We start from the raw sequence: 27581 nt of genomic DNA, 5'->3' as shown, positions 1-27581 counted from the left end.
TATGCCAATTGCTCTCCCAATCTCTGAAGGTTTTAGTAATTGTCCATGGGATCCAATACATCAACAGTTTCATTTATAATAAAACACAAAAAGAATTAAAAGATAGCATTGTATGTTCACGCATGTGGAGTAGAATTTTCTAAGCCTTGGCATCCTGTTTTGTTGTTCAGGCTAACCTCAAACAATTCTCTTGCTTCAACCTCCCCATTGCTGGGGTTAACTGGAAGTGTATGCCACAACATTCAGCTGTTCTATATATAAACTTTGTGGAGGTGTTGTACATGGGCCCTACCGCTGAGCCACACACCATCCCCAGATTTTTGTTAATTTTTAGTTTTCTAATTATTATTATTATTGTATGTGTGCATAAGAGTGCATATGTACCCGGAGAGCACCCACCAAGCCCCCCCACCCCTCAAGGAAGTTTGAGAACAACTTTCTAGAGTTGGTGTTCCGTTCACCGTAGGTTCTAGAATAATAACTCCAGTTGTCAGGTCCCACCCCTAGACATTTTTTATTTTCTTTTGTAACAGTGGCTGGTCTGGAAGTTGCTAAGTAGACCAGATTGACCTGGAACTCACAGAGATCTTCTCTCCTCTGACCAGGGAGTGCTGGTATTAAATGTGTGCACCACTATGCCCAGCTCCACCTCTAGATTTTTAATTCATTTACTACTCACTTCAACTCTGAAAACATTTGTTAATATCCTGTTTACTAAGAAACAGAAGAAACAGAAGTATGTAACTTTTTTATTTTGGACTAGGTCTCACGTAGACTAGGCTGGCCTAGACCATGCTACATAGTCTAAGGCTGGCTTTGAACGTGTCTGATCATCCTGCCTCCACCTTATAAGAGCTGGGAAGATCGTCATGAGCCACCATGCCCAGCTCAACGTTCTGTTTAGGGATTGAGTGTCTGTCATTTTAGGGGCCTGTGAGGGAGTCCTGTCCTTCAGCGATTCGCCTAGTGCACCGACAGCCATCTTGCTTGTAGTCCTCGAGGACCACAAGTCCCGGCATGCCTCACGACAGCGGCCCTCTATACACAACAAATCCCGACGTGTCTCTGGGCGGTCCGGAGTGGAGGGTTCTAGAAGGCGTGAGGTTGGGGGATCGAAGAGAGCTCAGAGGCGGTTTCTCGTGGGTAGCGGTGGTGGCGGCTACTGCGGCGTCTGGGAACACGAACGACTGGGGTCGCGGACGCAACCTCATCTGGAAAGCCATGGCAGCCCTCGGCCGGCCCTTTAGCGGCCTCCCTCTGAGCGGCAGCGCGGACTTCCTGCAGCCGCCGCCGGCCTTCGCGGGCCGGGCCTTCCCGCCAGGAGCCGCCGGCCATGACCTGGCCCCGCGGCCGGGTGTCCGCGGCGCACCAAGCAGCCCGGTCGGGAGAACAGCGCGCGGACGGTGAGCAGGCGGAGCAGGCCCGTTAACCCCGAGGGACGTTAACCGTGAGTCCCAGGTCGCAGAGCCGGCGACCTCGAGGGTCCTTCGGCCTGGCCGCTTCCCTCCACACGCGCGGCCGCCGGCCGGGACAACTTGGACTGCCTCTGGGGCACTTGGGTTCCTCATGTTCCAATTAGGGGGTCAGAAATGGGTTTGGGGCAAGTGCTCAACTGTCACTGCCCAGGCAGAAGTGACAACTTCAGATTTCCTTGTCTATGGTTATTTGGAGTCCCCGGCAAAACGTGATCACTTGGGACCTGTGTCGGTCTATCACGGCCAAGGAAGGAATGTTCAATTTGTGGCGGGAGATCCGGATAAGTGAGACGAGAAATACAGGATGCAGAAATCTTAAATTTAAGTTCCCGTCTTGAGTGACTGGTTTGTTTTTGTTTTTTTCCAACAGTGTTTCCATTCACTGTAGAAAGAAACACAAGCGATTGGCGGAGGATGATGAGTAAGTTTCGGGACCAATTTGTCCTCTTTGTGTTAGTTTAACATGTGTATCCTATTTGAAGAGAAAAAGGTGAAGCATATGTATCTCTTTAAACTGGTGACATTGTTTGCCTTTGAGAGGCAGAAACTGAGTAGCGGGCAGGTAGAGGTAAATTCGCCTGCATTTTAAGCTGTCATTACAGACACAGAGTATTTAGTAAAAACGAAAAAAGTCAGCTATATATTGGAAGAGTTTGTGTTCTCCACGGAGGTAACCTTGCAACCTGTTTTCTTTCTCCTTAGGAAGAGAGTCCAAAAACTTAAAAATGTGCTTCCAGTTGTTTAACTTTGTAGCCAAATACCTGGTCATTCTGCAGTGCATTGGAATTTCCGTTTACTGCCTTATAGCTTATTCCGAATGAGTATATACAAAGTCTACCTGTTGTTTTTTGTTTTAAGACAGCCTCACTATGTAGCCCTGCCTAACCAGGGCTGTCCTCAAACTTTGATCTGCTTGCCTCTGCATGTTGAGATTAAAGGCCCACATGCCACCATGCCTCAGTGGCTGCTTTTTTTCTTTTCTTAATCATTATTATTAAATATATACACAAATCCCATGATGGGTATGTGGAAATTAGAGGACAACATTTGGAAATTGGTTCTCTCCCACCGTGTAGGTTCCAGGATCAAATTCAAGTTATTAGTTTAGGGGCAAGCATCCTTACTCATTGAGTCATCTTACTTTCTTGTCTTTCCTGTGCTAACGATCCTGGCACATGCTAGGCAGTTACTCTCCCATTGCCCTTCATTTGTCCCACCCTGCCTAAACAGGCCCTGTCCTGGATAGTTTGTATGATCCTACCTGGACCCCACCCTTGTAGAAACTAAATTCTGAGTATGACGACTTAATCCAGTAATCCCATCTGAGATGGAGAATTTGGGGCCAGCTCTCAAAGCACAAAACAAAACAAGAGCTAGTAAGGAAGGTTGAGGCAGGAGGCTCAGACATTGAAGTTCATTCTCTGAAACCTACTGACTTGTGGCCAGCTTGGGATTCATGAGACCCTGTCTTAGAAAGGGGGAAAAAAGGAACTAAAAAAGGATTTAAATTGACTCGATACTTAGACTCCTTAAAAAGAAAAAAACAAAACAAAACTAGAAGGTGGTGGCCCACACCTTTTAGTCTTAGAACTTGAGGCCAAGATAGGCAGAGCTCAAAGTTAGGGCAATCAAGGCTACTCAGAGAAACCCTGTCTCAGGAAAGAAATAATAGTCTTGAAAATGACCTTATTTTTTGTGAATGAAAGGTAAGGGAGGCATAAGTAACCCATCTTGGATGTCATAGAGATCACCCACCTTACCTTTTGTTTGATTGGCTTTTGGTTTGTTGTTTTGGGGTCTGTTTTGTTTTTCAAGGCTGGCCTTTAACTCAGAGAATGCCTCCCAAGCATACTACCCCTTTTGTTTGTTTGAGGCAAAGGCTCATTATATTGTCCTGGAACTTACCATGTACACCAGGCTAGCTTTGGCCACTTACCTATGCTTCCTAAGTGCTGGGATTAAAGTGCCAACATTCCCAGCCTTGCTTCGTGTTTTGTTTTTGTGTTGTGTGTTATATGCATATACATGTGGAAGCCAAAGGTTGACATGAGGTATCTTCCTCAATCACTCTAAATGTTGTATTTTGAGGCAGAGTATCTCACCCAAACCCAGAACCTGCATTTGGCTTGCTCTGTGAATCCCGTCTCCACTTCCTGAGCCCTATAATTACAAGTGGGCTCCCGTGCCTACCTCGTGTGCCTGTATTCTCTGGTCTTCCTGCTAGCACAGCAAGTATTGTACTTTTATCCATTGAGCCATCTCCATAGCCCCCCACCTGGCTTTTGTATGGTTAGGGAGTCAAACAGAGCCCAGGGATTTTCCTGCCTCTGCTGTCTGGTGCTAGTATTACAAGTCACTATGCTTTGCTTTTTTAATTTTGGTTCTGGGGATTGAACCCAGGTCCTCATACTTAAATGACACGGTCTCTTCCCACTGAGCTATTTGCCCCAGCTCAAAGAGTTGCTTTAGATCAACTTGCACTTAGCTCAAAAACCCCTAGATCAGATGGTTTGTTGCCTTGGGATTGCAATGGATAACTCAAGAACCTTTGTTGTCTTCTATAGTGCTATAGGTTGAATTACTGATTCTAATGTTTGCTTAAGGTCTAGAAACTAAGCTAGATGTGGTTGCAAACGCCTTTAATTCCAGTGCTTAGGAGGCAGAGGCAGGCAGATCTCTTCAAGGACAGCCAGGGTACACAATGAAACTCTGCCTGAGGGTAGGGAGTATAGAAACTTGACTTTGTGCATTCGATCCCAGCACTTGGGAGACAGGCAGGCGGATCTCTGAGTGTGAGCCCAGCCTTGTGTAAAGAGCAAGTTCTAGAACAGCCAGGCCTACACAGAGAAACCCTGTCTCAAAAAATAACAAACAAGGTTTGTTGCCATTAATTTGTGGATGGAAAGATATTAGTCTTGAAAGGAGGTATATTCAGGATATTTGATCACATGGTGAGCCACAAGATTGTGTGAACTAGAAAAACCTTGTGTATGGCTCAGCTCTAGAGCACCCCTAAAGTCAACCCTAGGTCAAGAAAGGAGCAAGCAACCCGCTGACAGGAAGTGAACATAAGTAAATGGGGTGGGGGGTTGTCTTTGAGTTGAAGGTATTTAAGACATCGTGGAGAAAGAAAGCTTCCTTTGGGACAGTCACTAGAGTAGGAAGGTTCCCTGGGTGCCTGCTCTGCCTCTCTGAGCTTGCAGAGTTAGTTAAGCCAACTTCTTAATTGCTTCATTTTACCCCAGCATCTGGCTCTTGAGTCTTGATTGGTAAAATGAACAGATGAGAATTTTGTTTTTAAAACAACAGGGGTGGCCTGCACATTTAGATACGTGCCCAGATGTGTACTGCTTAGCTTGCCACCCTTGATGCTCTGCTCAGTACCTAAAAGCCTTTCTTTAAAATTCTCGTTTGTTTTTCTGTGTGTATGTGTGCGCACGCGCATGCACGCGCTCATTGTGTGAATTCACACATGTATGTTGATGTTCAAAGCCCAGGGGTATTAGAGTCCCTAGAAGCTGGAGTTACAGGTGGTTGTGGGCAGGTCTGATAGTGGGTGCTGGGAACTGAATTTGGTTCCTGCGAGAGTGGTACATGCGCTTAACTGAATTTCTCCAGCTCCTAGAAACCTTTTAATTCACATTTTCTTTAGGGCTTAATCACTGTTGATCTTAAGTTATTAATGAGCAACATAACCCTCTAGACAACAACAACTTAAGGTCAAAGAACAATTTCATACATTTAATTATTAGATGTTCTGGGAAATTGCCCATTTTCTCTCAATTTATTATTCTTAGCTGGTATTTCACAGGCATATACCACCACACCCCGTTTGTTTTTTTTTTTTTTTTTGGACAGGATTTCATGTAAATCAGGTTGTTCTGAAACTTCTGTGTAGCAGACACGGGCCTTAAACTTCTGATCCTCTGGCTTCTTGTCTCCTAGATATTTTTAGTACTAGAATGAGATAAAATTCTAAATCAAATGTATAGTAGATTTTGATTTTTTTTTTTAAAAATTCAAGTTTAAGAGGCACTGTCAGATTTTATATATTCTAGAGACTTTAATATTGATTTCCACAGTGTTGACATGGATTTGTTTCCTTTAACCCCCAGTTTAGTGAATCTGAGTAGGAATAATGAGTGAGCGTTTTGGCTGTAAGCCTGTGGTCTAGTCCTGTTTCTACACATACTGCCATGCAGGAGAATGCCTGTGCTCTAAACACTGTCAAAAAGAAAAGGAAAAACAAGGCAGTCAACTGTCTTACTTGCTTCATGCTGCTATTAGCTTGCAGTGCACATATCACAGTGCCGATAAATAAGAGCTTAAACAGGTAACTGCCTTTTGAAAAGGCACAGCCATGAGAATCGGGATCTCTGGGTCTAATCCTCAGCTTTCACGGGTCCTTTACTATGGCACTTTCTAGGGCCTGGTTTCCAAATACATCCAAAAAGAAGAAGCTGGGTTTGAATCCTAAGGTCTCGGGGTCTCTCGGTCTCCCTCTCTCCCTCTCCCTCTCCCTCTCCCTCTCTCTTTTTTGGTTTCTCTGTGTAGCCCTGGCTGTCCTGGAACTCACTCTGTAGACCAGACTGGCCTCGAACTCAGAAATCCGCCTGCCTCTGCCTCCCAAGTGCTAGGATTAAAGGCGTGCGCCACCACAGGCCTAAGGTCTCTCTTAAGTACTAACATATCTAAGATGCAGGTGGGGTGTATTACACAAAGAAAGGTAGATCCCATTATTAGGGACACATAGCCAAAGGCAAGAAATTTGTGCTAATGGCCTTAATGGCCTGCTTTTATGGTACTTGAAGCATGCTTTAGTAATTAGTGTGTTTGGTGTGAGGAAATACAGTTATTATAGCCAGCCATTGGGGAGTTGGGGAGTGGAGCAATGTAGCTGGTGAGAAATTGCTTCTTTGTCTTTTCTTCTTTAATGTGTGTGGTGTTACTTGTGTTTATGCATGTGTACCAGGTATGTGCCTAGTGTTCCTTAGAGGCCAGGATGGAGTATAGAATTCTCTGGAACTAGAATTACCACAGTTGTGAACCACCATGTGGGTGCTAGGAATCAAACCTCTATCCACTGGAAGAACAGCAGTACTCCTCACTGCTGAACCCTCTCCAGCCCTCCTCTGTCTTCTCTATTGCTTTGTGTCCCGTTTGATCGGTCCTACAGATTATGTTCCTTTTAATCTAAAAGTTCAAAATCTTTGAAGTGCTGCATAAATTGTTAAAAAAAAAAAAGGAATAGAAAATTTTTCAGGAAAGGTATGAGGACGGGAAAAAGGCATGATGTTCTAACTAGGAAAAAATATTAATGTTTATATATGATAATTTGATTAATAATAATAATAAATTGGGACTAAAGAGGTAGCTCGGTTAAGGGCACTTATTCTTGCCTCAGGTTCCATTTCACACACCTACATGGCGCCTCTTAGATCTCCGTCAGTACAGTTCCAGTGCTCTGAGACCTCTCCTGTCCGCCACAGGCACACATACAGTACATGTACATGCAGGCAGAAACTTGAACATAAAATAAATGGATTTTTTTTTTAACTAAATAAATTTTAGTTGGGCCTGGTAACCTATATCCTTAATCCCAGCACTCTTGGCAGAGGCAGGCAGAACTTTGTGAATGAGGCCAGCCAAAGATACAGAGTGAGACTTTTCAGAAATTATCTCTTTTTTTAATTCATTAGAGAAATGACTTACATTTCATCTGTGATAGGATTGCTTTTCTTCCTTCTAGATGTCCAGTAAGAAAGAAACGACTGGTTGAAGCTGAACTTGGTGCAGTTGCTGATGAATGGGTTCTGGGCGCACAGCAGGGTCATGGGGTCAACACGTGTCCCAGTGGCCTTTCTGTGCCCAGCATGCTAGATGCTGTTTGTGAAGAAATGGATCAGACAACTGGAGAACCACAGTTTGAAGTTGCCCGAAGGAGGCTTCAAGAGATTGAGGACAGGTACTGACAGTGTATGTCACCTGGTGCTGCCTGTCCTGTGTCACAGCTCTCCTCTCCTAGGCTGCTCAGGGTCATGTGGTGATGCTGGAGTTGGGGAACGAAAAACAGACACTTACTGGGAGAGCGGATAGAGCTTGATGAAGCATTTTACTCACCATGTCAGGCCCAGTTTTCCAGGACACTTCTTCTAACTTGACTCTTCCAAACTTTTGTCCTCAGTGAAAAAGCCTCGTCTGGACGCTTTCCTATGTGTTGTAGCTTACATGGTCTCTCAATGAAGCACCTGTGGTTTTAATTCTTTTAGTTTCATACTTTGTTCATTTACTACAAGAAATACAATGCCTTGATAATTTTTTTCTTTCTCCACTTCATTATTTAGGATAATTGACGAAGATGAAGAGGTTGAAAGTGACAGAAATGTTAGCCACCTCCCAAGTCTTGTCCTTTCTGACACCATGAAAACGGGTTTGAAGAGGGAATTTGATGAAGTCTTCACAAAGAAGATGATTGAGTCTATGTAAGTGCATAGCATTTCTGCCTAGCTCTCCTGACACCTGGGAAGGAAGGCTTGTGTCAAGCCCGTCCTCTTAAAGTTGGAGGGGGAGGGGGAGGGGGAGGAGGGGGAGGAGGAGGAGGAGCCACATTCTGAAAGCTCCAGTTTATCTGTTCTCTCTAACTACTCAGTCTCGGCATGGAGACTGGGGAACAGAAGGTGATGTGTCAGATAAGTAACAGTTGGAATCGCTGTCACAAACCCCACAAACCGTAGCACAGCCTTCTTAGGTCATTTTAGTGTTTTTAACTTCGGATTTGTTTTGGGGAGGTGGCAATGTTCCCGGGTTCATATCCACAGTTTTCCTCCTTCAGCTTCATTGACTTGATTTAAAACATAGTGTAAGCCAGGCATGCTGGCTTACAAAGGTAACCCCAGCAGCCCTCCAGAGGCAGAAGTTTTAGTTTCCAGCCTGTTTTGGTCTACATAGTGAATTCCAGGCCAGCCAGGGCTGCGTAGTGAGATTTTGTCATTCACCCCATCCCCATCCCCCCAAAAAAGAAAGAGAAAATGATGACAGTGATGTCAAAGCACAGCATATTTTTAAGATGGATGTGATGGTATCCAGCCAGACTAAGCTACATCCTGAGATCAAAGAAAGAAAACAAGAAGCAAGGACTAGAGAAGCGTCTCAGGGTAGAAGACTTGCTGTTCACCAGTGAAGCCCTGGGGTCTGCTCTCAGCACCACAGAAAGAAAAATGAAAAGACGCCCATAGTTTAATGAGCTCACTTAGCTGGTTTGCTATATTTTCAGAGTAGAACTCAAACCCAAGAGCCCACCAAGCTAAGTAGCAGCCTAGAAAGAGCTCAGCCTAGATCCAGTGCGGGCGAGCTCGTCCTCACGTGCAGTAGTACACTTACGTACTGTCTGGGAGATGTAGATGCACTGAGGGTGAGTCCAGCGAGCTGGAAAGTGCTCTTGGGACACAGACCCCAGTAGTGCTGGCTACTGTTGCCTTCAGGCAGAGAGGGAGCCATTCAGCTACTACTTGTGAGAGATGCAGGTTTTCAGTCAGGCCCTAGCTAGCTTAAGTTTATAATTAACTCTTCAGCCCTAAGGGTGTGTCTTTAGTGTAGCCATTATGTATGCAGGTCACATTGCCCTTCTGCTCAAAATAGTGTCTGCTGTTCTCAGTAGTTTTCCAGAACTGAGCCTTTGAGAGTATTCTTCATTGTCTTTTTATTTCTGGGTCCCAGAAGATTTTTCCTATACCAAGGGTAAAGACAATTTTTTCCACTTTGGAAATGCGTGCTCATTTAGCCCAGGCTAGCCTAGAACTTCTCACTAATCTGCCTGCACCTTCCAAGTGCTAGGATTACAGGTACTGCTCCCAGCTATGGTTGAGAAAAATATTTTTATTTCACATATTTAATGTAATTGTTTTGGTATAACTGTGAAACATTCTACTTCAGAACTATATGAAACAAAAAGCATCAGAAATTAATGTTTGCCCAAGACTTCATTTTCCTGGATAATAACATATAACAGATACCCATTGAGGTAGGGAAAGAGTGTGGCACTAGACTAGTTGCTTAGCATGCACTGGACTCAGTACCACAAATCTAAACAAAAGAGTGTAGTCGTGCAGAACTGCTCGTTGAAAGCATGTCTCTGTGTCTCATTATAGGTACTGAGGTGACTCGGTGGCCCTCATCCCCAACATACCCACCTCAGATTGTAGCATTCAGTCAAATCAAAGGCCTGTTCTGTTGTAGTTTTGTTTGTAACAGGTTCTTTCTATGTAGCTCTGGCTATCCTAGAACTCAACTATGTAGACCAAGCTAGCCTTGAACTCACAGAGGCCCACCTGTGTCTACCTGCTGAGTACTGGGATTAAAGCTGTGCACCAATACCCCAGTTCAAAGGCCCTGCTTTCCACATTGAAGATTTATATACTGCTACTCATGGCATCTGTAAGACTGGGTGGTGGATTTGGTTTAAACTACATACAGGGCTTGTGATGTTGCTAAGAAGTGGAGCTCGCACACGTGTGAGTCTTGGTTCAGTCTCCTGCACGTGAATTTTTACATATTTGAGGGGTTGGAAACGGTGCCCACTTGTTTTAGGGTGTGTTGGTTAGGGTTTCCACTGCTCTAGTGAAACACCAGGAGAACCTGCCTCCGCAGGCCCCTACTGCACACATGTTCATATCCCCGTGGACACTCAGACACACATGCACAGAAGTTTGTTTTTTATTTTGCTAAGTCCATTTGAATTCTAAATATCTCTGGCTCTCTTTTAAAATAAAATATTGGTTAACTAAACAGATGCGTGTGGCCGGGCGATGGTGGCGCACACCTTTAATCCCAGCACTTGGGAGGCAGAGGCAGGCAGATTTCTGAGTTCGAGAGTTCGAGGCTAGCCTGGTCTACAGAGTGAGTTCCAGGACAGCCAGGGCTACTCAGAGAAACCCTGTCTCGAAAAACAAACAAACAAACAAACAAAAACCAGGTGTGTGTGTCATCTTTGTACAGAGCTCATGCTAATCAGTGTCATTCAAAGTCTAGTATATCTGCTGCTGGAGTTAGCACTTTGAGTTTCCTTTGGCTTTTCAAGATAGTTTCTCTATGTACATGCCCTGGCTATTCTGGAGCTCGCTCTGTAGACCAGGTTGGCCTTGAACTCACAGAGATCCAATTGCCTCTGCCTCCCGAAGGCATGAAACACCATGACTCAGCCACACTTTTAATTAAAGGATTTAAATTTCTATAATGAGAACTGATAAAAGGCATCAAGATCAAAATAATCGTGAAATTGGCAGTAGGTAGTGGATAGGGATACACCAGTAACAGAGCAGCCCTTTCAGGACACCAGCTCTTAACTGACTGTACGGGCTTATGTAGTGAATGGGAGCTTGTTACAGGTAGCCTTTATTTGCATTGCCTAAAGGTTTCGATGAAAATCTGTATTTTACATCCCAGGAGCCGTCCTTCTATGGAGCTTGTGCTCTGGAAACCTCTCCCTGAACTCCTTTCTGAGAAGCCAAAGCCATCATCTAACCCTAAGAACTACATGGGAGAGAGCCGAACAAAGCACACAGCTACGGGCCCTGCCTTCCCACGGAGAACTGAACTGTTCCTAGAACCTCAGTGCACAGACACGCCGCTTTCCCAGAGTCTGCAGACAGCTGCTAACACAGAGGAAGAGATGGAGCTCTAGGCACCAGTTTCTGCTCCAACTTGACAAGTGGTAGAAGGCTCCTGTGTTCAGTATGAGCCTGCCTGCACACTATAGGGGCCTGAAAGTTTTATGAAACGGGTGTAATATCTCCTCTGCCTGTGACTTGGGTGGGACTGTCATTGTGGGTAGCCATTTATTGAATTCAACTTCTTGCCAAGGAAGCTTATCTCAAGGGAAATGCAGTTTTTTAGTAGGCTTATCCAAGAAATGTTACAGTCTCTTTAAAGACAGCTATAGATGCTGGATGTGTTATGGTGACTTAAGTCATCTGTCACATTGTTGAAGCCATTCATTCTTGAAATGATTATATACAGGAATGCTCCTAATTGCCACTGCACCAATTGCTGAGTCATGTATTGAGCTACTTGTAGTGGTCACTGTACACTTGGGGCTAGGGGCTGGTGGGGGGGGGGGGGATAGCACGGATTGAACAAGCAAAGAAACTTGTGTTGGTGTCAGGTTGGTGTTGCCGGATCACTCAAGCAGTAGCCCTTGGTCTCCTTTCATGACTGATAAGCTCAGTTAGTCAGTAATGTTTACACCTCAATTAACTTCAGTGATTGATTTAAAGAGTGTGAGGTAAATTGCCTGTGAGAGAAGTGTCTTTCGTGAATCCTAAGGACATGCTGTGTCAGCTAAACCTACCATTGATTGCTTCTAGAGTTTAAAAAGGGAAGGTTGTGCCTGTATTAGCAAGTTGAGTGTTTTAATGTTGGTTCTGAAAGCAGTGAATTAGCTGAAAGGAAATGGACAAGTGTCTTGGAGATTTACTGAAATAGCTGATTGTCTGGTGCTTAAGCTGTTGTGCAGTAAGCCTAACCATTAGCAAAAGATGGCCTCCTCCCAGCAGGAAATCTTCACCCTTTAGTACCTGAACCAGGCTCAAGGTGTTCTTTGGGAATAACCAGGGTTAAAGTTTTTAATTTCTCAGGAAGAGCTCTTCAGCATGGCAGGACGTGTACTGAAGGCCTGGCAGGTCCTTCAGCACTGTAGAGCAGGAACATGTCTGGTGAGTGTGGTGGCTCTTTCTACAGCAGAACACCTCGGTTCAGTTTTCAGTTTCTGGGTCTCTTCTCCCTTTATATAGGGGAAAACAAGAGGTTTATGCTGAGTAGAGGTAAATTTTCAGAAACTTAGGTTCCTGGCATTTTGCAACCCATGCTGAAATCCCTCCTGTGGATGGCATAGGAGTCACACGTCTCCTATGTTCATTGGACTGTTTTCTTCTCTTGCCTGTTGTTCCTGCTCTCTCTTTCTGTCTGGATGTCAGGAAAAGGTTTAATGTTTAATATTTAAACAAAATATTTATGTCTACACAATAAAGTTACTCAACCTTCAAACCAGTATTGAAACCAGCTACTTGTTTCTTCATCTCAGACTCAGAGGTGAATGAAAACTGTCTTCTGTTGAAATGTGTTTGACTCGTGTCATTTGACAAACTCCTGGCTAATTCAATGGGACCAACTTGTGAAGTTTATAGCCTTAAAGAAATCTCTGTGCTAGAACAGTTTAGAAATGTGCAGGGACTGCCAAGAGTCTGGAGTTAGCCCAGTGTTAGGGTAGGAAGGAAGTGGCAGCTTTCCAAAGGGCCTGAAACACCAGGACTGCCTCTGTGAAAGGCCTGAAGTGGCTTTGATGCAGTTGGTGACCACTTGAGAGCAGAGATGTCTTAACTCGTCAGGCAGGCGTCCTTACCTGACATGACATGTTTCAGCAGGAACGTGGATGTTCCGTGCTCCTTTTTGGACTTTATCTTCTTGAACATGTTTGTACAAAAATCATCTTCATCCTTGTGGTGCTTACACCCAACCGTCCACAGCCCTGAAGCCTCTGCATTCTGTTTTCTTTCTAGTATAAGACTTTGGCTTTTGCCTTAAGGTTTTCCTAAAGAATTAACAGGTTTTTCATCTTGTATAGTTTTTACAGTGTGAATCAAACATGGACTCAGTGTGCTAATGTGAAGGTCAACCGTTACCTAAAGCAGGTGAGCTCTGAGGAACAAATGCGTGTTTTCAATGAGTTGGGTGTGGGTGTGCGTGGGTTTTTTGGTTCTTGGCTTGGGTTTTTGTTGTTCTTAGTATGAAGAAATATGAGAATCCAGTTCTCATGATAAAAAAATCAGTTAAAAATTGCTCGTTTTTAAAAAGATAAAACTAAGATTTAGAAACAAGACAGGTCTTAGAACTGAGGGGAGACTCTTAGCCAGCAGGTTCGTTCACCGCTCTGGATCTGGAGCCTGGCTTTGTTTATAGACAAGAATGCTGCAGTACTAGCCACGTTCTGGAAGATGTGTCAGATTTGCTTTAAAGATGAGAACCTGGTGTTTGTGTATTATTTTCAATAAAACTCAATGTTTTGAACTTTTAAAGTATCTGTAATCCTGTATAAATGTAAATTAAGCGGTTTTTTCCCTTAGCTTTAAATTTTAATTAAGGCAGCGACCTTATCAGTGAAAAGTTAGTCCTGAAAGTTTGATACTGTGGGGTTAAAAGGTAAGATGTTTCTGGAATTGGCAGGCCGCTTTGCCTTTGTTAATGTACCAATAACATTCTCCTTAGCAGGTCACTCCCATGGGACATCAGGTGCTGACCTTGTGACTGGAGCCTTCAGTGTTGAGATGTAGATAGAATTAGAAGCTCAAGTTGGAGGGGTTTGAAGAGACTAGGCAAAGTCTATGGTGTTGATTCATCCTGTGCTAGAGCCGACAGGTCACTGGGTGGCAGTATTGACTACATATTCAGTCATTCTTCGTTAACCAGATCCTTGACTCCTGAGTCATTGGGTTACAGTTGCAGGAAAAAAACAACAAACTTTTAACCAAATTTTGAAAACCATGGTAAAGGTTATCTAACATAACAGCTCGGAAACTAAGATGAAAATAGATAGTTACAACTCAGTATCTCACTAGCCAATTAGTCCCAGGGTGCTTGCTTTGCACCAACTATTGGCTTTTAGTGCCTGTGATGTTGTCATGGCGACTTCATTGAAACAATGGAGTATGACTCAGAGTGATACCAAATTAGAGGAATTACTAGTGGTACTTGCCTGTCATCCCATCACTCAAGAGAGAGGCAGAATCCCTAGAGTTTGAAAAACCAGACTATTCCACAGTGAGTTCCAGGCTGTATGACCTGTGAGTGGATACTCAAAGGATAGTAGGTTGATGTGTATTGATTTGGTTCTCTTTTAGTCCCCTCGTCCCTCAGACTAGTGGTGACATTTTAGAGATGCACTTTGAACACTGCTGAAATGCAAGACCATGTTGACTTGCTGCCTTGCTTGGGTGGGTATACCAGTCATCCTACTTCATGAATGACAGAAGTGAAGAGGGTTGCTAGAGAGTCATTTTCTTAGCTACTGGTAAGCTGCCCATGCATATACAAGCAACCTTAAATACAATAAGACACACTCATACAAGATGGAAGCGGGGTTAATTGGGAAGAGAGGGTTCAGTAGGAGGGGAAATGAAGATATTGGAGCAAATATGATTAAAACACAAATAGGTTGTCAGAAAGAAATGTAAGTCACAGGGTAAAGTTGTGGGGTAATATAGTCCTATAGTCCCAGCATTTGAGAGGAGGCCAGAGGAAGATCCCAAATTGAGAGTTATTGTCTGTCCCATTGTGAACCCAGCATGGACTGCAAGAGACCCTGTCTCAAAGGTCTAGCGGGGTGGGTCAGGCAATAAAGTGCTTGCTTTGTAAGCAATCTGAGTTCAGATCCCTAACACTCATTTTTAAAGGGGGTTGGGGGTTGTGTACATTTGTTATCTCAGTACTTGGGAAGACAGGTAGGAGAGTCCTGGAGCTTACTGGCCAGCTAGTCTACCTGAATTTGTGAGCTCCAGGTTCAGTGAGGGATGTCTCAGAAAATAAAGTTGACTTCTGGCCTAACACATGTACCCATGGGAATTCATACCTATATATACATGGAACATATACACACAAAATACAAAAAATATAGATATCTCAATAAGATCACAAAAGTAACAGTTGAGTTTCTAGGAAACAAGAATTGAGTTACTCCTGGAGGAGGCATGTGTCTGCTGTCCAGCTCCAGAAGCTCATCTGACAGAAAAGCAATGAGGCAGCTGCCTAGCTGTTGTGAGGCCCAGGAATTTGGTCTGCAGCCATTGCTTGTACCTTTAGTCTGAATTCTGGAATAACACAGTATTACTAGAGTATTTGGTTCTATAGAGTAAAATGGTTGACTTTCTGATCTAGCCAGGCAGCCTGGTGTTTCGGTATGAAAATGTTCTTGAAAATCAGGTGTTTTGTCAAAGATGATGAGTGTTATCTTTTGTGGCCATCTGTTCAGGAAATGAAACCCTGAAATCTACACTGTCCCATCCTGTTAGTGCAGCGGCCACTCCAGTGTGACGCCATTAAATGTAAATGACTTGAGTTTTAGAAATAACTTACGCTCTGTGGATGGCGGCAAATGCATCTGCCTGTGTAATCCCTACATAGATTGTTGGTCCTCAAGTATTAGTGATAGCTTTCAGTCACAACACTGGAACCTGGCCTAAGTGATTGAGCTGTGGACTTAGCAGCCAAGTCCTTGCCCTGAGGTGGGCACATGGAAGCCCTTCTTAGCACAGCAGTCCACACGTGAGCTTGTATTGTTTGCAGCTGTGTAGCCTGCTTGGCCCTACGGACTCACAACTCTATCTGTAATTTCACTTTGATCACCCCCAAAGTAATATTGATAGGAAACATATATTTAAATGCTAAATAGTTAATCTGCCTATATCAGTGAAAAGTGGAGTTCTTTGCCAGGGTAGAATGTGCAGTGAGGATGATGTCATTGTCTCTGAAGTTTCATAGTTGATTTCTTCCTGAATAAATTTGCTTGTTTCCATTCTAGAGATGGAACCAAGGCTTCATGCATGCTAGACAAGATACCCCCAGCCTATACGAAAATTCAGTGAAGGATTAAAACCTTTCCAAAGTGGATCAGGACTGAAAACTGAACTTCCCAGTGCATAGAAGAGACTTGGCAGGTGTTCAGCTGCTAGAGACACTCTAGAGCCCTTCTAAATTATAATTGGTTGTCTGTTCCCTCAGCTACTCAGCTCCAATGTGTCAGTTAAAATCGGGGAGTCTGATAACATCCTGATCATGGCAAAAAAAAAGCTGCAGCTCAGTGGTTTAGCTTGTGTATACTTACCCAGTATGCACATCTTAGGTTTAATTCCCACCCCCACCCCCACCCCCCAAAAAAAACAAAGGTGGTTAGGCTCTATCTCTGCCACTTAGTAACTGTGATATTGGTAACTGATCTGAAGAAAAACTTTCAGTGACTTTAAAAAAAATGGTATGTTCACTTTAGTTGGATAAATTACTCCCCTAGCAAACAATAAAGAGAAAATACAACAGCCCTAGAAATCACAGAACACGATGCTGTGTGGCTTTTTTTTTTTTTTAATTGCATGGGTAGTTTTAAATAAATGGAGAAAGCACCTTCTAGAAGCTACACTAGCAAGAAGATTCCATCAGGCATTTACATAGTAAATTTCTACAATTTTACAAAGATTCTTGATCTTCATTTAAAATATACATAAGGGAAAACAAGCCCCCTCAGGTTGGTGTTTCTCTGCCTGTAGAAGTAAACGAAAAGAAACCTGGGAAGCGGAGGGTGGAGAAAGAAATGATACAGGGCTGTTCATGAATCCCATGTCCACTTCGGGACATGTCAAGAGGCAGGTGTGGAGGTGCACACCTGGTAAAGCCCAGCACTTGGGAGGTGGGGTCAAGAAGGTCAGAAGTTTCATCCTAGCCTCAACTACATAGTTTGAAGTTAGGCTGAGAAATAACTGTCAAATGACCCTGGAAATTAGAGCATACTACTACCTTTAAGATAAACTAGAATCTCAAAAGCTGTAGTATTGGAATACCTTTGAATACCTTAGACAGCTGAGTGTCAAAAGACAATACTTAGAAGTCATCTATGAGGTTTGAAATACTTTAGAGGAATTCTTATAAGGCCAGACAGCCTCTACTTTGGCTTTTAATGAAACAGACAGGCCTATGCTATCCTCTAGGCAGTGTGATGGTCAGGGAAAGGGGCCCAGTGTTGCTGGCTCTTTAGACACTAATCAGCTGGGGAAAAAGTTCATTGGCAAAAGTATCCTCCCAGGAGTGGTCTGTACCAAGTGGAGAAGACATGTCACTGAAGGGAGAAGGGGAGCCCTCATATCCACAGTCACTGTGAGCATCCAGCAGGCAGGAAGGTGGTTGCAGAGAATGGCTGGATGAAAGCAGGTTTGAGATGCCCAGCTCTGGAATGAAGTCATCTTCCAAAGGTTCTTTCTTCACTGAGACAATGAATTCGGGGTGATCCTCTTCTGAAGAGCTTAGAGGTGCTTCCTCAATTTTCACTACCACATTAGTTTGGCTCTCTGTCTCCGAGGGGATCTCTAAGACTAGAGGCTTGGTGTATACATGGTCAAAACGAATGAGTTCATTAATGGCTTCCAGCTTGGCTGATGAGGTCCCCACTGACAGAGAAAGGGAGGCTGGTAAGGAACTAGGTCCTTCTGGGTAGACCTCTGGGAGTTCCTCCAGATTAGCAGACTCTGGGGAAGGACATTTGAAAAACATGACAGGGTCCAACTTGTCCAGAATGCCCAAAAGGATATCAGACTACAAAAGGCAAAACACAAAAGAGTTCACTATTAGAATGGATGTGACAGTCTACCAGGGACACTCTTAGTACCGGGTTCCACAACGTTACTTAGGACTTATGCTCTCAGATCACAGGACCCACCCACCCACCATACTTATGCTCTCAGATCACAGGACCCACCCACCCACCATACTTAGGCTCTCAGATCACAGGACCCACCCACCAGAACAGCTTCCCCCTACTCCATGACTTAATCCACTGAAGACTAGGAAAGTGACTGCTTAACCCCACCAACACTAACTTCTCCATTTGCCCGGTTAGGTGTGTCACACACCACTTAGGTGCTACAGAATGAGCCAGTCACATAGCACTTTAGTAAAGCAGAATGAGCTCTACCTCAGAATCTGAAGAGGCAACAGTGTCAGAATCCATAGGAAGATGTTCTGGGGAGGTGACAACTGGGCCTGCACCTGCTGCAGAGGTGCACATAGTCTGAGTGCTGCGGACTCAGCAGACCCGGCCACCAGCCTTACTCCATTCCCCTGGAAGGAAAGACCACAGTGAGTAAACAGCCAAAAGTCTCCAAGGATATACACATCAGGCAGCTTTGAGTCTCTGCTCTTCAAAAGGCTAGAAAGGAGCTGGGGAGGTGGCTCTGAACGTAATATGCTTGCTGTGCAATCCTGAAGACCCAAGTTCAAATCCCCAGCACCAAGAGAGGCATGGACAAGAGGCTCACCAGGGCTTGCTGGCCACTAGCCTAGCTCCAGATTCAGTGAGACACTGCTTCAGAGGATTAGGGTGGACAGTGACAGGGTAAGACATCCAACATCTTCCTTAGACCTCTGTACGTAAACATAGATGTGTACAAACCCACACCTGTGTGCACATACACACCTACATACCCACACGAAGTAGCATCTGCCTGTAATGGTCACGCTTGGAAGGTGGAGACAGGGTTATCAGCTACATAGCAAGCTTGAGACCAGTCTGGGCTACGTGAGACCCTATCCCCCCCCCAAAAAAGGCCAAGAAACAAGCCATTTATTCATGTCTATAATCCCAGCACTTGGAAAGCTAAGGCAAGAGGATCATGAGTTCAATCCAAGGAAATGGGGAAAATTTCAGATCGATCAGCTGGCACGGGGGCACGTGCCTGTAGGTCCACTACTTCAGAAGCAAAAGAACTGACACAAGTTCAAGATCAGCCAAAATGAGGCATTAGGACCTTGTCTCAAAAAGGAAAAGAGAAAAGATTGGATCGGAGGTCCAGAACACAAATCTGGTAATGCCACAACCAGTTCTCACAAGTTTTACCTTGGACTCTGCCTCTGGAACCTCTTCAGTAGCCAGCGTATCCATTCCCAAGCGTGTTCTTAACTCCTGGTTCTCTATCACAAGGCCATGAGTTTTCTCTCGTAAAAGCTGATTTTCTAGCTGGAGTTTTTGGTTCTATAAGAAAGCACAGAAGAAGCTATTAAAACGTGTGGTTCCTTCAATATAGAATCCACTGGAAGTTTTGCTACAGTCGATTTCCTTTTTGACCTGGTAAATTCTATGCTTGTACAGCTCCCAGTCATTGTGTCACTGGTGGCTAACGGTATGGATGAGTTGGTAGAAGGCTTACCCTCCCAGGCTTGAAGCCCTGGGTTCCACCTTCAGCTCTGCATAAACTAGCATGGGTGGCTCATGTCTGTAATCCCAGCACTTGGGACATATCAGCAAGAGAAACATTTTGGGGTTATCTTTGGCTACACAGCAAGTTAAGAGCCCAGCCTGGGATATATCAAGCTGTCTCCTAAAAGAGTGCCATTGAGCACTCGAGCAGGCTGAGGCAGGAAGAACAGTTTACTCAAGGCCAATCTCTGAAAGGACAGAGCCAAAGTGTTTTCAATGGTGTCAGAAATGACATAATGCCTACAAGCACTACTCCCAGATTTCAGCCAAAAAAAGGTCACTTGCAGCTTTAATTTACATATGTGTTAATACTCTCCCTTGTAAATAAAGTATGGCAAGGTAGTTCATTGCCTGTAATATCAGCATGCTGAGACAGGTGTCCTGTCAGTTACAGGCCAACCCAAAACTCTATCTGAAAATAATCTTTAGATAATTCACCATCCTGTCTTGAATGGGCAAGAGTAAACGCAAGTGGTAATGGTCCAATAGCAAAGAAGGAAGCAGCCTGGACGCCCATCAACATGACCAGTGGACTTTCATAAAGTGTGGTGCACACACAGTGAGCTACTACTCATCTGGAAAGGGAAAGGAAACTGGCAGGGAAAATGTATAAATTTGTAAAATATATTAAGTGAGGTGACCCAAACTCAAACCTGAGCGCATGTGTGCACATACATGTATATAAATGTGGCAATGCCTAAAAAAGCTAGAAATAGCTAAAGTTAACTAAACTTAACTTAAAAACTAAACTAACTCCCCAAACGGTAAACAGATGCTGGGGTGGAGGGGGCAAAAAAGGGCACTGACAGCAGAAAGGCTATGGGGGTGGGAGTATGGAAGGAAGATGGGGCGAGGGACAGGACAGGAAAGAACAATCAACTAAACAAGCTGTCTGAAATGCCCCAAGGATCTCTGCTGAGTAGGCAGTGCAGTAGGGTGGTGGACTATACCTGACAACAAACAGTTGTTTTTTAAAAACCGCTATTGATATAGCCTACATTTTAAGAACCAGCTGATGATTAAAACTGTCAAACGAACAATAGTTCTTGTTAAGATTGTTTAGCAGGTGGACCCTAGAAGGAAGGGCAGCTTTAGTGAGCCTTTGGAAAAGCCAGGAGGCACTACAGCCGAAGCAGTCAATGACCTATCCAACCTGACTAATCTCCGAGCAGGCTAAGGCCCAGGGTGAGTCACATCTGCTTTCACTGCCTATCTGCTAGGCTAGTTAAACTTTAAATGGCACTTTGATTTGTATTCTAAAGGGCTGAAGCAGCTTAGGATGGGCCCTGATACGGAAGGGATGAAAGCATGGCCTGAACTCCCTTTACCTCTTCTTCCAAATCCACCACTTGCTGCTCCAGCTCGCTCATCCGGGCTTTCTTTCTATCTCGAGCAGTCTGCGCTGCGACTCTGTTTTTCAGTTTCCTTGAGGAGAGACAAGGAACATAACTGAGTCATCTCCGGCTTCCTGTGTCTTCATTTGTAAACGTGGCCAGTTGGTCCTTTCGTTGACTTTACAGAATAAGGCTTAGCAGTAGTAAACACATTTGAGGCTCCTATCAAAACACACAGACACACACACACACACACACACACACACACACACCCTTCTGTCCACAGGCCTTGAAGACTTGCTTGATTCTCTCCCCTGTGGCTGTCCACCCGGATCTCATTTTACCACCCGGCTGACACATTCCCATTGCGTCATAAGCTTCTTCCCTCCTCCCCCGCTACTTTCTGGTTCCAATGCCGTCCTACAGGATCCTTGCTAAAGCAACATCGGTGAAAGCGGCGGGGGTGCTACCAACTGTCCCTTCCCAAGCCGGAGGCTGTTGACTCGGTTCCCTGGGTTGAGTTCCCAAGTGGCTGCAATGACAGCCGGAGCGACTCCTGCCCTACGACCGCAAAGAGCAAGCATTTGCAGAGGACTGGGCGTCAGGCACCCAGTACCTGTGCGGGTGCTCTTGCACTCACCTCCGACACAGACCTTCGAAGGGGCTCCGCTCCCCAGAAATAGGTACTAGAAGCGAATCTAACCCACCGTATGGAGCCCGCCCGCCGGGCACCCGCGAGAGGGTCCTGATCCCAGCCCCGGCCCTGCCGCCCCGCGCCCCAGCCCCGCCCGCCGGGCCCACCTCCGCAGCGCTTTCTCCTCCGGGCTCAGGTGCGTGAGGCGCTGCCGCTTGCGAGCTTGCGGTGTCCCGCTCGCCTCCGACCCTGCTGCCCGCGGGCCGGGCACCATGAGCGGCAGCGCCCGGCCGCCGGAGGCGGGCTGGCCAGATAGGAGTAGCACTTTGGGGGCCGCCGTGGCCGCGCTCGGCGCCGCTGCCACCACCACCATGGCCAGGAAACGTCTACGCCAGCGCCGCCACCGCCCCGTGGCAGCCTGCCGCGCCCAGCCTTTCTAGGGTCGTGGCCATCTGCGATTGGCCCGTGCTGAGTGACGCGCGGCTGTATTCATCGTTTATTGGTCCTGAAGGCATGGGGGCGGGCTCAACACGGGCGGGGTGAGTGTCCAGCGTGGCTGCACAGCTGTTCGCCGGGCGAACTGGGCCTTAGGGTAGGTGGACGGTGGCGACCACTGGTTGCTGGAAGTTAGGGTCCTCGGCAGACGCGTACCCACCCAGCGGAGGCTGTTTACCCGGAATGCCAGGCTTTCCTCTCAGACCAGATTTCCAGACCGAGTCTCTAAGATTGTTACCCTAGGCCGACCACATTTTAATGTCCGGTGCCACGTCGGTCACTAGTACAGCCAAAAATCGAACCGGTGGCGTATCCGGCTTAAGGCTAGCGGACATACACACACCTGGGGAAATTTCACAAAATGAGTCTTTAGTAAATGAGATGATTGCAAAGCTAAATGTAGTAGGGTGATGCTCGCCTGTAATCTCAGCACGTTATTGCCAGTTTGAGGCCAGACTGGGCTACTAGGACGGTCTAGGCCAGCTGGGGCTGTAGATCAAACCCTATTTCATAAATTAATTGATTAATTATTAACTTTAAAAGAAAACACCAGAACCCTGGTTAGCATGTAATAAGGGATTAATAAAGTCTGCGTTGTGAGAATACTTGTGGTTTTGGTTTTCTTCACATTTCTAGACTCTTGTGGTGTGAGTTTTTATCACCCGTTGTTGTTGTCTTTGTTTTGCTGTGCTGGAGCCTGACCCCATAACCTAGTGTTCTACCATTCCACTATTCCCTCAGCCCACTTTATCTGTGGAACTAGAGATACCACTGAGCTATGTATGCCTCCAGCCTTTAGTATTTCTTTCATTGGAGGTGGTGATGGAGTTGGGGGGGTAGGTTTCAGGGGATGAGGGTGTCCTCCTCTGTTGCTCTCAGCCTTATTCTCTTGAGACAGTGCACTTGACGCTTGCCCCTGGGGCTATGCTGGAAATCCATTAAACCTCCATTGGTCTGCCTGGTTTTGCACTCCATCACTGGGGTTACAAGCAGGCTCGGCTTTGCAAACCTTTCACCTGGGTGCTGGGCATTGCTCACCCACATAGCCATCTGTCCAGCCTTACATTAGTATTTTTTTCTTTTCCTTCTTCCAATAATTAATTTTTTAATTCATTTTACATCCTGATCACAGCCCCATTGCCCCCTCCCTTGTCCCTGAGGTACCACCCCACCCTGGGACATCTAGTCTGGCCAGGACTAATCACATCCTCTCTCACTGAGGCCCAACCAGGCAGTCCAGGTAGGGGGAGGGGATCCAATGGCAGGGAAGAGAAACCAAGACAACCCCACTCTACTTGTTAGGGTACCCACATGAAGACCAAGCTTCACATTTGCTACAAATGTGTAGGGGATCCAGGTTCAGCTCCTGCAGCTTCCCTGCTTGGTGCCCAGCCTCCGTGAGCCCCCATGACCCCAGGTTAGCTGACTCTGTATGTCTTCTTGTGGTGTCCTTGATCCCTCCCAGCTTGCTCACTTCTATCCCGGACTCTTCCACCAGACTCCCCGGCTCCGCCTGATGTTGGGCTGTGGGTCTCTGCGTCTGCCTCCATCTGCTGCTGGATGAAGCCGGTCAGGATTAGTTATGCTATGCTCCTGTCTGTATCGTTAATAGCATCAAGGGTTGGCTCTTTCCCGTGGGGTGGGTCTCACATCGTGGGGTGGGTCTCATGTCGTGGGGTGGGTCTCACGTCGGGCCGGACGTTGGTTCCCTGCACATCGTGTACGCAAGACAAATTTTGGATTGAAGGTTTTCTGGGTAGATTGATGTCCCTGTCCCTCCTCTGGAAGTCCTGCCTGACTACTGGAGGCCACTTCAGTTTCTGTATCCTCATCTGGTAGGGTCACCCCCATAGACTCACTCCCACCCGGTCCCATCCAAGGCCTCCAGCTAGTCACCAGAGAAGCCCCCCACCTCACTGATTTCCATTCTCACTCCCAGTGCTCTCCTACCTACCCCCATGCATTAGGATTTTTTGGTTTGAGGGGGTTGTTTGTTTTAAATTTATGTATTTATTTTATGTGAGTACACTGCCACTACCTTCAAACAAACCAGAAGAGGGCATCTGATCCCATTACAGATGGTTGTGAGCCACCCTGTGGTTGCTGGGAATTGAACTCAGGACCTCTGGAAGAGCAGTCAGTGCTCTTAACCATTGAGCCATCTCTCCAGCCCCCACGTTAGTATTTTTTTTTAATGAGGAGAAAGTAAAATGTTCCTTGTAACAGACCTGGGCCTTACCCTGGATCCCTTGGCCTGCGGCAAAGTCACTCAGGAGGATAGAATTGTTTGGTTGGTTGAGGTTTTTGTTTTGTTTTGTTTTGTTTGTTTGTTCGCTTTTAGACCAGCAAAGTTTGGTTTTAACCTACCTAGATCTGTGGTCTATCTAGTCTCTGGTTCTTGGTCACCCAGGTCATCCAAGGAGGAGAGCCAGGCTCTTTTGGAGGAGGAGTCACCAGACAGCAGTAAGAGAGCAATTTAAATCAAGATGTTAAACCCAGAGAAATCTGAGACGACTCACAGATGCACGTTTGTTCTTGGAAGCAACTACAGGTGTTAAGTTCCCTAGATTACAGAACAGAACCTTTGCAAGTAGATACTGCTTCCTGCCCAGGGCTTGGCACATTCAGGCTCTCAGTGTTCAAAGATGAGTAAAATTGCTAGTTGGCAAATGGAAATTATGCCGCACTTCAAAGAGTCCTAAGTGATGGTTCAGATTAGCTCTTTGAAATTATAAATATGCTTCACCAGGGAGGAAAACTAACAGCAAGGCCTCTTTTCATCCACCCTTTAAAGCAGTGCTTCTCACCCTTCCAATAATGCTGTGGCCCTTTAATACAGTGCCCCATGTTATGATGACCTCCCCCCGCCATAAAATTATTTTCTTTGCTACTTCAAAACTGTAATTTTTGCTACTGTTATGAATCATAATGCAAATATCTGATGCACAGGACATTTGATATGGGACACCTGTAAAAGGGTTGCTTGACACCCCCAAAGGAGTCACTACTCACATGTGCTTTACATAAGCACATTTTTGTTATTTCCTAACTGGGCTGTGAGCCTTCTGGCATCTATTTTCTCTGTCCATATGATGAGGGGAAACCAGTGACCATTCCTATAAAACAGGCAGGTCCAGCCAAGCATCTGAAGCACACACTGTCTCTGTGAACCTGTACAGGCAAGGAATCAAAGTTGCTGGAAGACAAGAAACCGGCATCCCTTGGGCTGTGAGCTGCTGGGTCCTAGAGAGCCTTCTGCTGCCTCTGGGCTCTTCCCAGAGAATTCTTTGGAAGTGTCTCCAGGTAGAGATCCATGGGAAAGGACCTTACAAATCTGTGAGAGGCGCTGGGGAAGTCACTTAACTGGAAGTCATATACTTTCAATGTCTGTGGATTTATTAATGCCAAGAGAATGTCTGGCTGTGCTAGAAATCCCAGAGAAACACTGAAATTCAAAGCCTTGAGGAGCTGAGGAGATGACTCGGCCTGTCCAGGCTCTGGCTCCTGAAAGCTGAAGATCCGAGCTGATCCCTGGAAGCCACGGAAAGGTAGAAGGAGAAAAGCAACACCAGAGAGTTGCCTCTGACCTCCAACGCACAGGCCGTGTGCATGTCTGGTCACATCTCTCATCCACATGCGTGTGCACACAGTAATAATGATTATAATAAACCATTAGGCATAAAAAGAAAAGGCAGAACTGGAGGTGTGGTTCAGCAGTAAAGCATTTGCTTAGCAATCACGGGACCCTACCACTGCTGGGGGAAAAAAATAACAAAGAAGAGAAGGAGAGGGAAGGAGAAAGAAACAAGAAAGAAATAAAAAGAGTGTGGACAATTCCTGCAGGGCAATGTGACTGACTCGGTGAGTGGACAGAGCCCAGGAGGTGGGCCAGGGGAGAAGCATTTAGTGGCTTCTATTTTGGTCTTGGTTAGGGGGGTAGAAGTGGAATGTTGACTTTTCACTCCTTCATATTTTTCAAGGCTTTTTATCTTTCTGACAAACCTTTCAAATCATGAAATCTTCAACAGTCAAGTGCAGACACTTGAGTGGTTTCATATCCTCTGTCCAAGATTAAGTAGATGGGTCTTGCATCAGATACCATTACTGTTTTAAAACATCCACAAGATGCAATTGATAGGGAACAGACAAACTACAAAGTCTCCAGCTTCTGCGACAAGCAAGAAGCAGTGATGAGCAAAACATGGAGTCAAGAGACAAGTCAAAGAAAAGGAGGTGATGGCCTGAACCCACAGAGGGGACGCTGTCTCTTAGGAGATCTTGGATGAGCCACAAAGCACCTGAGATGTGGCTGCTCTAAGGACACTCGCCTGCACACTGCAAAGTAGCTTATGCCACCAAACTGCAGGCTTGGAGACGTTGAAAATGCTAAATTGTCTATATATATATATATATTACTGGAATTAAAAAACCAAATCAAGAGCTGGGCGGTGGTGGCGCTCGCCTTTAATCCCAGCACTCAGGAGATAGAGGCAGGTTAATCTCAGACACTATTTACATAAATAAATGTGTTGTTTGTAATTATATATATGTATACACACACACACATATATATTTCACTGCTTTAGAACAAGATTTCAGACAGGTGGCATGGCAACTATGGGAACTGAGGCTGGAGGATAACTTGCTCCGAGAACTCCAGGCCTGCACCACATAGGGAGAGCCTGTTTCTAAAATAAAACTAAAGCAAAGGTGCAGGAACCTTCTACACAGAGCAGGTATGGGGCACCTGCAGAAACTCTTCCCATGAGCCATCTGCCTGAAAGAACGGTACCTTGGAAGCGGTACCTTCCACTCTCTCAAAAAGCTAGTTCAAGAACCCTTCTAGGGAAGACCTCACCTCGCCCGAGCTTCTCTCAGAGGAGCTGCAGCCTCAGGCAGAAGATCCTCCAGTCAGAGAGCTCGTGACTGATAGTGATGGAATTGGGACAGGAGCTGACCTCACTAGGGAGTCCGTTTCTTCCAGGTCGTGTGCACATCCGTCATCTTAGAGAGGCTAATGGAAGACAATGCTGAATTGTAGACTTTGCAGATGGATCACTACGTGACTCTTAACTAACAAGGCATTGGAAGAGCACTACCATGTCACAGGTCTTCAAAGCCTGACAGGGCTTGATCTCCCAAGTGCTGGAAGACATTAGGTGTTCATCATCATCTTCTTCATCATCATCATCATCTTCATCATCATCATCATCATCATCATCATCATTTATTTTCATTAAATTTTAAATTTGCAAATATCTTTTTACTTATTTTGTAAATTTTATGTATTTGACACAAGTTCTCACTATGTACCTGAAGCTGGCCTGAAAGTGGCTTTGTAGACCTACCTGGCCTCACAGAAATCCCCCTGCCTCAGGACTCTCAGTTGTTACTCTTATTTTATGTGTATGTGTGTTCTTCCTGCTTGTGTGTGTGTGTGTGTGCACCACATGCATGCAGTTCAGAAGGGGGCATCAGATCCCGAGCTAGAGTTGCAGGCGGTTGTGAGCAGCCACTTATGTGCTGAGAACTGAACTCAAATCCCCTGGCAGACTCGGAAGTGTGCTTAACCACTGAACCATCCTTCCACACCTAACTTAAAGCATTCCTTATGACCTGTAACTCTCTCCCCTTGTGCT

At 45.5% G+C, this 27581-nt stretch overlaps 2 protein-coding genes across 2 annotated transcripts; one reads left to right on the top strand and one right to left on the bottom strand.

The window, feature by feature from the left end:
* The first annotated feature begins 1068 nt into the window (after nt 1–1068).
* Nucleotides 1069–13546, top strand: Ccdc117 (coiled-coil domain containing 117). Its single transcript, XM_028758112.1, has 5 exons — nt 1069–1403; nt 1846–1896; nt 7225–7440; nt 7820–7957; nt 10917–13546. The coding sequence occupies exons 1-5, from the start codon at nt 1222–1224 to the stop codon at nt 11152–11154; spliced, it is 825 nt and encodes a 274-aa protein (XP_028613945.1). The 5' UTR covers nt 1069–1221; the 3' UTR covers nt 11155–13546.
* A 3034-nt stretch (nt 13547–16580) lies between these two features.
* Nucleotides 16581–21820, bottom strand: Xbp1 (X-box binding protein 1). The gene is given in 6 exon segments (XM_028758124.1): nt 16581–17819; nt 18199–18306; nt 18309–18344; nt 19120–19254; nt 20808–20904; nt 21615–21820. Coding segments are annotated over 6 exon segments (1140 nt in total). The 3' UTR covers nt 16581–17261.
* Between the last annotated feature and the right edge of the window lie 5761 nt (nt 21821–27581).

Source organism: Grammomys surdaster, unplaced genomic scaffold, assembly GCF_004785775.1.
Source record: "Grammomys surdaster isolate TR1022 unplaced genomic scaffold, NIH_TR_1.0 126187, whole genome shotgun sequence".
Classification (NCBI taxonomy): Eukaryota; Metazoa; Chordata; class Mammalia; order Rodentia; family Muridae; genus Grammomys; species Grammomys surdaster.
This window is presented reverse-complemented; position numbering and strand designations above follow the sequence as displayed.

What these genes read in the sequence shown, in the direction of transcription:
- Ccdc117 (XM_028758112.1), top strand. Translation starts at nt 1,222, where the DNA reads ATGGCAGCCCTCGGCCGGCCCTTTAGCGGCCTCCCTCTGAGCGGCAGC. An exon ending in GGGAGAACAGCGCGCGGACG is followed by an intron (nt 1,404 to 1,845) that starts GTGAGCAGGCGG and finishes TTTTTCCAACAG; the next exon opens with TGTTTCCATTCACTGTAGAA. An exon ending in AAGAAGATGATTGAGTCTAT is followed by an intron (nt 7,958 to 10,916) that starts GTAAGTGCATAG and finishes TTTACATCCCAG; the next exon opens with GAGCCGTCCTTCTATGGAGC.